Source organism: Hippocampus comes, unplaced genomic scaffold, assembly GCF_001891065.2.
Source record: "Hippocampus comes isolate QL1 unplaced genomic scaffold, H_comes_QL1_v1.1 scaffold151, whole genome shotgun sequence".
NCBI classification, from domain to species: Eukaryota; Metazoa; Chordata; class Actinopteri; order Syngnathiformes; family Syngnathidae; genus Hippocampus; species Hippocampus comes.
In genome coordinates, this window is record NW_017805591.1 from 45,123 (window position 1) to 55,303 (window position 10,181).

Genomic DNA, 10,181 nt, shown 5'->3' on the forward strand with positions numbered 1-10,181 from the left:
TATTTTCCTTAACACCTTTAACAGAAAGCTGGTGAAATGAACTGGAAAATACCAAAAAAAAATACACACACACACACACACACACACACACACACACATACACACAGTATATATAAAATTCCCTTCTTGATTGACTTTAGCATGTTTCAAAAAGTTGACGAACTTTAAAGTGTCCCTTTCATCCTTCCATTTTTCTGTACGCGGCCCTCAAACGAAAAAGTTTGAACACCCCCTGATGTGTGGCATGGTTGACCTTTCAATTAAACTTTTTTTTTTTTTTAACACAATGGTGGCATATGAAAAATTAACAATAGAAATACATGAGTTGGACCGATAAAACCTGACAAAACATCCGTACGTATTTGGATTCTTGACTATTTTAATGTTGGGGGGCGGGGCACCAGGTCCACACAGCTTGTGTTTCTCGGCCTGCGTACCTCAAGTCTGGCGGCACCAAGCTGTCGCTTGTACACCCCGGGAACTACAGCGTGAGGATCCGCGCCACCTCCTTGGCAGGAAACGGCTCTTTCACAGAAACCACCTACTTCTTCATGCCCAACAGTAAGGCCGGATGAATAATTGAAATGAAACCGTTAACAGATTGTTTTCATCGACAGTACACAAGTGGACTGTTGCAACATACAGCACACATGTGGACATGATACATTACATTGACCTCACATTGTTCCATTTAAAATTTCACATTTTGAAATAAAGTTGCCTTCTGTTGGCTCGGCTTGTAACTGTTACCTGACCAAAGACTTGGATGTGACTTGCAGAGGATCCCGGTATAGTTGGCGTTGTCATTGGCCCAGTTATCTGCTTCATCCTGCTGTTGATCGTGGGGGGTGCCGTCTTTGTGGTCTTCAAGAAAAAGTACGTAAAGATGTTAGCATCCACATGTCGTAGCTTTAAGACCAAGGGACCCGCTGTTCATTCAGGCAGTGTTTCCCCCAATATTTTTGGAGCCAAAGCACATATTTTAAATGAAAAGAAATCTCACGAAAAAATCTGATTTGGATCGGTTACAGGCAGACAGAGGGCCCAACTGGACCTCTCATTGCCTCCTCAAACCCAGAGTATCTCAGTGCCAACGACGGTAAGAAGCATCATGACAAACTTTTGGGGGGGAGGGGGGGGGCCTATAACTCTTCAGCTGATGATTTGACTGTTACTCTCAACTCCACCATTTTGTGTAGTTTATGTTCCTGACGAATGGGAAGTGCCACGGGAGAAGATCACCGTGCTCGGGGAACTGGGTCAGGGCTCCTTCGGCATGGTGTACGAAGGAATCGCCAAGGACATTGTCAAAGGTGACCCGGACACCCGCGTGGCCGTCAAGACGGTCAACGAATCGGCCAGCCTGCGAGAGAGGATCGAGTTCCTCAACGAGGCCTCCGTTATGAAGGCATTCAGCTGTCACCATGTGGTAATTGACAACACTTACAGTCACTTCGACCAGCATAAGCACTCCCGACTGGCTTGTCATGTTGACGCTACCATCCTGACTCACAGTTTGACTCCCAAAACAAACATTCCAACTTGGAGTTGCGCTTTTACTGCCTTGACATATGTCCCAACATTCCTTTCTATATTTACTCCTGCTGGCTCATATAATCAGTTCCGAGATTCACCATAGAAGGGTGGCAATATTCATTTGTGATTTTGATCATTTGTATTTTTATAGGTACGCCTCTTAGGTGTTGTGTCCAAGGGTCAACCCACCCTTGTGGTGATGGAGCTCATGACACACGGTGACCTAAAGAGTTATCTGCGAAGCCTCAGGCCAGACTCCGAGGTATGCGCTGCCAGCAAATGCATGGCCAATATGAATATTCCACCCCATAGTCACTTTTTTTTTTTTTTTTTTTTTTTTTTTTGTTTGTTTGTTTGTTTTTTAGAACAACCCAACCGGTCGTCCTCCACCTACCCTGAAGGAGATGATCCAGATGGCTGCGGAAATCGCAGATGGCATGGCCTACCTCAACGCCAAGAAGTTTGTGCACAGAGACCTGGCAGCCAGAAACTGCATGGTAGCAGAGGACTTCACTGTCAAGATTGGAGGTACCAACACACGTGTTTTTTTTGTTTGTTTTCGTTTTTTTGAGGCTGCATTATCTTTCTCTATGCTGATTTGCACACCACACAATACAATCCAGCATAAAATTCCCCCTATTTTATGTGTATGTGAATCTGAAATTAAAAAAAAGAAAAATCTTCAGTATCAGTTGTTTTTCGTTTAAAGTCAACGTTCAAAAAGACAAAAGTTCATTTTGGCTGACCTCATTACTTGTCACTCATTATTTTGTTGACCACCATTCAACAGAATGCGTTGAGGTCCTTCACGATAAGCTACATTGTGGTCTTCTTTGTAACTTAATAAGTTTTATATTGCATTTGTACTTTGCAGTGTAGTTTGTCATGCTTTGTATGATAATGACAGATTTTTACATGATTTCATATATCTAAATAAGATAACAAAACTGCTCTCTGATTTCCCCCCTCCTACGTTCCCTTCGTCTAAGACTTTGGTATGACACGAGACATCTACGAGACTGACTACTACCGTAAAGGGGGGAAGGGCCTGCTTCCTGTCAGGTGGATGGCTCCGGAGTCTCTGAAGGACGGAGTCTTCACTGCCCACTCTGACTGCTGGTAGGCGACGAGTCTGTCCCCCGCCCCCACAAGCGCCTGACAGCTGCAAATGTTTCTGTCATCAAGACATCCTGAGATGTTTTCTTGCTCTCTCGCAGGTCGTTCGGCGTCGTGCTGTGGGAGATCAGCACACTAGCAGAGCAGCCTTACCAGGGCCTGTCCAATGAGCAGGTTCTCAAATTTGTCATGGACGGAGGATACCTGGACCGCCCGGACAACTGTCCCGAGAGGATGTGAGTTCTTGAAAGTCACAATTTCACTTGTACTCACTTAAGATGACAAGTGTTTGTGAGTTTTGCATGTGTTTTAACTAGGGCTGCAACAATTTAACGACTAACTTAAATCATTCGATTACCAAAAAAGATTGAAGCAAGGATCATTTTTTTTTCCACACAAACTATTGTTTCACGCACCTCCTGTACAAAAAAATTAGTTGGCACGACAGAAAGAGTGCATGCAAGGTAGAGAATAACCAAAGTTTGGGATAATTTCACACAAAACGAAGAATATATAGATAACAAGTGCAATGTGTATCATAACAGCATGTCTACAAATGCCGACACAGTGTGACATGTCAATATTAGCAAAATGAATTTAGCGAGTTAGAATGTATTCAAGAATAGACAGAGCTGCATTTTCAGTCACTTGATTGACAACGCTAAGAAAACAAACACGCTGACTCACCAGGGCAGGCTCCGCTTTTAAAAACCCTCCACACTCAGTCACATACTACAGTGGAACGTGAGGATGGCGGCCTCGAGTGGACGACACATGCACCTAACATGCACATTATTGTGTCGAATAATTAAAAATCTATTTTTATATGATTAATCGATGGCGCCATTTGTAGAATTTTTTATGCTAAAAATACAGTCAAGCCCCTTCAATTGCTGGTTACATTCCAACCCATTCCCGCAATAAATGAAGTCCGCGATATAGAAATGACCTCCATAAATACTCTCGAGGCATGTTTTTATAGCATTTGCGGCATTTCATTTTTAAAGGTGTTCAAGCACACTTTTAAAACAATAAAAATGCATTTAAACACATAAATTGAGAGAGAGAGAGCAATTGATGAAGCAAAAACAATGTACAGTGTACTGATCCCTCAATGTAAACGAGTTATAATACATCCCTAGACGTACATTATAAAATTAACCTATAGCTGTTGATTTCTGTAGGCATAAAAAGCAGGATTACAGCAGATGACATTGAATAATTTTCAACAAAAACTCGGCTGTGTCGAACTACAGTACCTCCTGTCTTGTTCTTGCAAATTTTTACCCTCTCAAGCTAATAAGTGTGCCGCCATCCAGTGGTAAACAGTGGAAATACACCCGATATAAGTAGCAAAAATAAATAAATAAATAAAAATCAGTGAAATAGAGGGACCGCAAACCTGGAACCCGCGATGGTGGCTGGTTTACTGTATTTAATAGCCCCAGCCCTTGTTGAATAAACTTGGGGAAATATGTCAGAAATGTGTCTAGGGTACTGACGATTTTCCTCATCTATTTAGGGATGTTTGGGTCATGTGATTCCGCCTCCTAATTTGCGAGTTTCCTGTTTCGAACATGCAGGCACAACTTAATGCAGATGTGCTGGCAGTACAATCCCAAAATGCGGCCGATGTTCCACGAGATCATCGAAATGCTGCGGGACGACCTGCACCCGTCTTTCCAGGAGGTCTCCTTCTTCTACAGCGAGGAGAACAAGGTCCCCGAGACCGAGGAGTTTGACTTGGACCTGGAAAACATGGAGAGCATCCCCCTGGACCCGTCCTCGTACTCTCAGAGAGAGGAGAGCTTAAACAGAGACGGCGGGCCCTCTGTGGCCCTGAGGGGGAACTACGAGGAGCACGTCCCCTATACACACATGAACGGTGGCAAGAAAAACGGACGAATCTTATCGTTGCCCAGACCCAGCCCTTCCTAACGTTTCCTGTTGTCCGGAAAGAACTTGTTGAACTGGCCCAACCTCAACCTTCCTTCTTTTCTCCAGCAGCCCTCTCGGAATTCTTCAGAATCCTCCCAATTTTTTTTTTTCTTTTATCCTTGGAGAAGACCTTCTCAACACACACACACACATACAAACACAGATCTCAGGACTTTTACTTTTTCTTCCTCATGACTGCCAAACACAGGCTAGCAAGGGATGCAAACAGCACATGGGTCTTTCTGCTATCATCCTTTTGGTTTCTCCTTCTCCCCACGTTTCCAAGGACGCATTTTGTTGGAAACGATCGAGGGAAAAACACACACACACACACACACAAACAAAAAAAAAAAAGAACTGTGAACACGAGGAACCTTAGACAACCACAAGGCTGCTCTTATGCTCGACCTCTTGAAAAACGTGGCTCTCCCTTCCACTGGGCGTTTCTTCTTCTGACTCAGTCTTTTTACTCAGATAGTGGCCTTTGGATATGTGGCCTATACATGAAGAGAAGTGTCTCTCTCTGCGCTCGTGTTTGTTCCCTTTTGACGACGATTACATTTCAGTTTGGAAACGGTGGGATGAGTTGATCATAGAACAAACGTCTAATCCTAGAGGAACGTTGGGTCTTTTGCTTTTGTTTTGCTTTTTTTTTGTTTGTTTGTTTGTTTGTTTTCCTTCTGGTTCTGCAGAATTCCAAAATGACACACATATTCATCGGGTGACTAGTTTTAATTTATTTGCTTTTATCATTGTTTTCTCTCTTTTCTGTGTCCTCACTTATATGGCTGAAGGATATTTAAACAGTTAAGAGTTGGATAAAGGAGTTCCTCAGACTGACCAATAGCTGCTGCTTTGATATATTTTACTAGATATAGAAATATATGAATTTATATAATATATATAGTATATATGGAATATTGGTATGAAGGTACCAACATTTTATATATATAATATATGACATTGATGTTTTTTGTACATAGTTCATATTTGTAATATTTTTCATCCAAAGCTTTGTTAGTATCTAGATTTTTATTTTTTTGCCAATGTTTTTCCTTGAAATGTTTTTATTTTTATAGCCCCAGATATCCCACTAATCTGCCATGAGTGCTCTCTCCTCTCGTATTGTGACCACCTGGACGGGAAATAACTTCAACCCACTGAATCATTTCTTTTTTTTTTTTGTTCTTCTTGTTGTTATTAAGTCCCCGTCGGACCCTCTGTCTGTATGAAGAGGAGACTTTTTTTTTTTTTTTACGGCGATAACTAAAACCATCAGAAAAAAGCTTTTTTTAAAAAAAAAAAAAAAAAAGGACGGAAGAGGTCACGTGACGATTGATCACATTTTGCTCCGAGGGTGGCCCAGTGAATGTACTTCCATTTTTTTTTTTGATGGCAACACTAGTCCCTGTATTAGTTGGAAGGTTCCGAGTGTCCTCAAGTTGGGTTGGCCTGTGTGATCCTTTTTGTCCACTTAAGCAAAATTTGTCAGAATCTACGAAACTGGCCGAATCTCCAGTGACAAGAAAGGTGCGACTTTCTCCTTTGTCTCCTTGTTAGGTTTGCCTCTGCATGTTTCTCCGACTTCTCATGCTTCCCCCAACCCTGCCTTGTTCCACTCCCACCTTCCACGCAATGGCTACAAAGTTCCAGCAGGTAGAGGAGACAGACGATCTTTTTGAGTTGAGGGCATGTGAGTGCGCCAATTATATTTGTATCCTCCGAGGATACATTTCATTGTTTGTTTGGTTTTTTTTTTCAGTTTGTGTTTTTGCGATCGCAACATCACTTGAGATCTAAATGCGGGCTAAAAATTGGATCTCTGGTTTTTGTTCACTGAATGAAGCTGTAATTGAGCAACTTCCCCACTACGCCCCAATTGTGCGTTCATCCACGTGGAGCACTTAAGAAAATCCCAAAGATATCCCGTAGTATGCATTGTGGTTGTCTACGGCTTCCTTTTCAACTGCACGGGCTCCCGACTGATGCTTCTCGAGCGCCGGTAGTGTGAATCACCGCTGCTTGCTCATTGGTTGAGGATTTTGGTGGGTTTGATGATATGTCAGTGTTAACATCCGCTTACCCCGTTGCGGTGCCTTAGCTATGGACGCTGCGCTACTATACTCCACCATTTCCATTTTGCAGCAGCGTGCCCTCCGTCTTCTTTGGGGAAAAAAGGGAGGAAGTAAAAAGAAAAGGGACGCTCCTTCCGCTTGGTCTGACTGAGATTGTTTTGCTTATTTGTTGCAGTAGGAATCCAAACGGAGCCGAGTAGAGCCAGACAGTGGAAAAATGTCGCGGGTCCACTCGGGTCTGACTTTGTGGGATTTAGTCGCCGCGATTTACTCCCATTTTTTTCTCCTGCTTTCCGCCTCTGCTCAACACTCAACTTTGCTTTGTTTTATCACGACATCATTTTAAAGGAGCATTATCGCTCTTAATGAATTCACCCATATCAGTCAATAAGTGTGCAACCCGACAACTACGGCCACCAATCGGGTCCTGTAGCGTTCGGAAGCTTGTCAGAATCTTTCAGAAGCCCTTCTGTTTTATACCAGTGCCTTCTCCAAAGTTGGAGTTGCGAAGCATTAGTGGGGTCGTGCGAGGAGGTAGAGCTTTGATAAATCTTGGGCTCTTGTAAATGAAATGTGATGTAGTTAAGTTAAAAAGAAGGATTTGATGCATGATAGAAGCATGGTGGACTTGAGCTGTGTCACGCTAACGGTGTTTCCCAACCTTTATTGAGACAATTTAACATTAGAAAAGGCTCACCAAACATAAATGTTACTCCAGTATATCCTGTATCCCGAAAAGATGATAATTCTGTTTCGGTTTACTCAAAAATTGATTGACTCGGTGTGAGCCTGTACACACAAAGCTATTCTGTTGTATGAATGGCAACAGGGGGATTCACGGGTCGTGGATGTCTCGCCTCTGCCATCTAGTGGAAGAACATTGAATTGTTCTGCCTGTCACGGTATATCGCTGGCATAGAGCAGAAGCACGATCGATTATCGCTATTAAAAAAAAAAAAAAAAAACATCATTTTAAGACCAGTTAAGTGAAATTGGGTAATTGGCATGACACAAGGGTTGGGAATCACTGCACCAACATTTGATATAGTACATCACTCAGAACCGTTTGGCTTTACAAGAACTTTCAAGTCACTGTGAACGCAAGCGGCTCCGAGTTTCGTAGTATGTCGTATGAAAAGTGAGCAGAACTCTCGGACACCTCTTGTGGCATATGCAATTCCTTATCAAGATGGTGCCCGAACTTGTAGATATTTATTTTGTTACGATCATGAGCAAAGCGGTTAGCAACTAAGTGGAGCATTAAAAAAAAAAAAAAAAGAATTTAAAAAATTGGTGGGTGTGTGAGGGTGAAGCGATGCCGGAGTCCTGTTTGTCGTCGTTGAGGAATGCCTGCGCTTTGTTTATCGTCATTGTTGTCGTCGTCCTTGTTGTCTCTTGTCTTGGCCGAAGTCTACCTGAGTGCACGCAGAGGCAAGCGTGACATGCAATCTTTTCAAACATCGCTCACATGAGTGGCCTCCTTCTGCCTGCTTCCTACCTTACACACATTTTGATGAATTTTCCATTAAATAATTGATGACATTCCCCCATTTTTGTTTTTAAGCTAATGTTGTACTGGAGCTCCCTCAAAATACACTTTTCCCAAGTAAGCCTAATCGCGTGTGCTCCTGGACACTAAATGGACCAAAGTATTGGGACATTAAAACAGCGGAAATGAAATCATTTCAAGGTGGTCCCTCCCCCTTTGTGACAAAAACAGGATTTTGTGTTTAGTGTGAGGGAATCTTTTGTTTTTGGACCATTGTGAGACCACAGGAAATTCTTTCACTCAACCATGAACCTTGCTTACTGCATTGGTGCAGAAGAAAGCGGGGGCGGGGGGCATCTCAGTAGTTTGTCCCAAGACTTTAGTTCTTTAGGTGTATCAATGCCTCTGGTTTTCTTGTCCTTTGTGTTCCAAGTCTTCTACTGTGAATATCAAGAGAATAACAAGAACGATGTGCGGATTGGGTGTGTAGGGGTGATCGGGACAGGCTGGTTTGAAAGAAGAAGAGGAGGAGGAGAAGCAGGCAAGCCAACCGCTGCCCACCCCCAACAACAAACTTTCTCCCATTTGGGTTGGACAAAGCAAGACTGGGACAATCCTGTGTGCCATACAAACTCAAACCAGATGTAGAAAATCTCGATTGTAACCTTTTTTGTAGTCTCAGGGAGGCGGCCTGATACTCGGAGGAGGATGAAGAGATACACCTTAGCTACCTTTTATATCAGTCGTGACTGAACAGAAAGTTCTCAGCATCCTTGCCGAAAAGGACGCGCAAAGCCCACCCTCCTCATCGAATATTCTCTTTTCACCACGTTGACGTCCTGTCTGTTTTTGGAGACAATCAGGAAAACCCTGCGCTCTCTCTGACGTCAAGCGGCTTGGACTGGCCCCTAGTGGCTGGATGGGAGAATTGCAAAGCAAACCCACCCACAATAGTGCCTTGCTTTGAACCCACTGAACCCCTTCGGGCGCACCTCCAAATATGAAACGAAGCCCGATGAAATCTGCTCTTCTATGAATTCTGTGCAACTCAAACTGTTTATTGAGATCAAATATCATTTGGGATTATTATGACCGATTTGTACCAAAAAAGAAACAAATGGAACTTTTTGTCTGCTCTAAGCTTGCTTCATGCATGGAAAGAGAAAATCATGTATACCAGCCGATAGCTTCTTTAAGATATACAAACACTCGTAGAAAATATGTATGTCAGCACACGCAATGTGGGGATTCCCATTGTTGCTGACGTACATCCCAACATTCAGAAAAATAAGCTCATTAAGTCGCTCTTAACTGTAAATAGCAGTGGATCCCCTCCTCTTTTGCTCGGAAACATGAAAGCACTTGATTTAGGGAAGTTTGCTCTGTTCATGACCTTAAAAAAAGAAAGAAAAAAAAAGATCTTGCTCATATCTTGTGGGTTGCAAAGTCGTCGGCAATTGACGTTACTTGGGAAGTTTAGCAAGGCCATTGTTTGGAAATATTCACTCAGACATTTTTTTTTTTTTGCGAGAATTTATGGGAATTAGGGAGTATATTTTTATTTTCAAGCTGTTTCCAAAGCATGCTTTTATATAATACTTTTAAACTGTAATAATTTGTGTAACATTTTTGTGTCACTATTGATTTATTGGCTGGTAAAAACTATAATAGATTAAATGTACATAAATTATTAATGTATTTTCAAACCTCTTAATTTAAAATCAGATGAGTAGCAATTCAAATACGGTGTTGCCTCGCTACTTTGCAGATTGGTTATTGTAGATTCACTCTATTGGGGATTTTGATTTGTGACCATAACTTAATGCTTTGCCATTTTACCTCACTATTTTGGCACATTTTCTTGCTATTTTCTTCTTTCTACGTCGGACGAGTCAAAAATGTATTTTATTTGGGGGTTGGGGGGATGAATTTGTTTGAACAAAAATCGAGACCATGAAAAAAAATCAGCTTGACCCCTACAGGGTATTTATATAAGAATGAGAATCACTTACTGGGAGGGGCTTGGA

General features: G+C 42.3%; 1 protein-coding gene across 1 annotated transcript in view; it reads left to right on the forward strand.

Annotated features, from left to right (window-relative positions):
• The window catches only part of insrb (insulin receptor b), a 49,574-nt gene extending 39,996 nt beyond the window's left edge, over positions 1 to 9,578 (forward strand). The window contains exons 14-22 of the mRNA XM_019880212.1: positions 405 to 561; positions 780 to 876; positions 1,032 to 1,099; positions 1,200 to 1,429; positions 1,688 to 1,798; positions 1,902 to 2,064; positions 2,526 to 2,655; positions 2,754 to 2,888; positions 4,236 to 9,578. Of these exons, the coding sequence (XP_019735771.1) occupies positions 405 to 561; positions 780 to 876; positions 1,032 to 1,099; positions 1,200 to 1,429; positions 1,688 to 1,798; positions 1,902 to 2,064; positions 2,526 to 2,655; positions 2,754 to 2,888; positions 4,236 to 4,590 (1,446 nt within the window). The 3' untranslated portion in view covers positions 4,591 to 9,578. The remainder of the gene's footprint in view (positions 1 to 404; positions 562 to 779; positions 877 to 1,031; positions 1,100 to 1,199; positions 1,430 to 1,687; positions 1,799 to 1,901; positions 2,065 to 2,525; positions 2,656 to 2,753; positions 2,889 to 4,235) is intronic.
• The last annotated feature ends 603 nt before the right edge of the window (positions 9,579 to 10,181 follow it).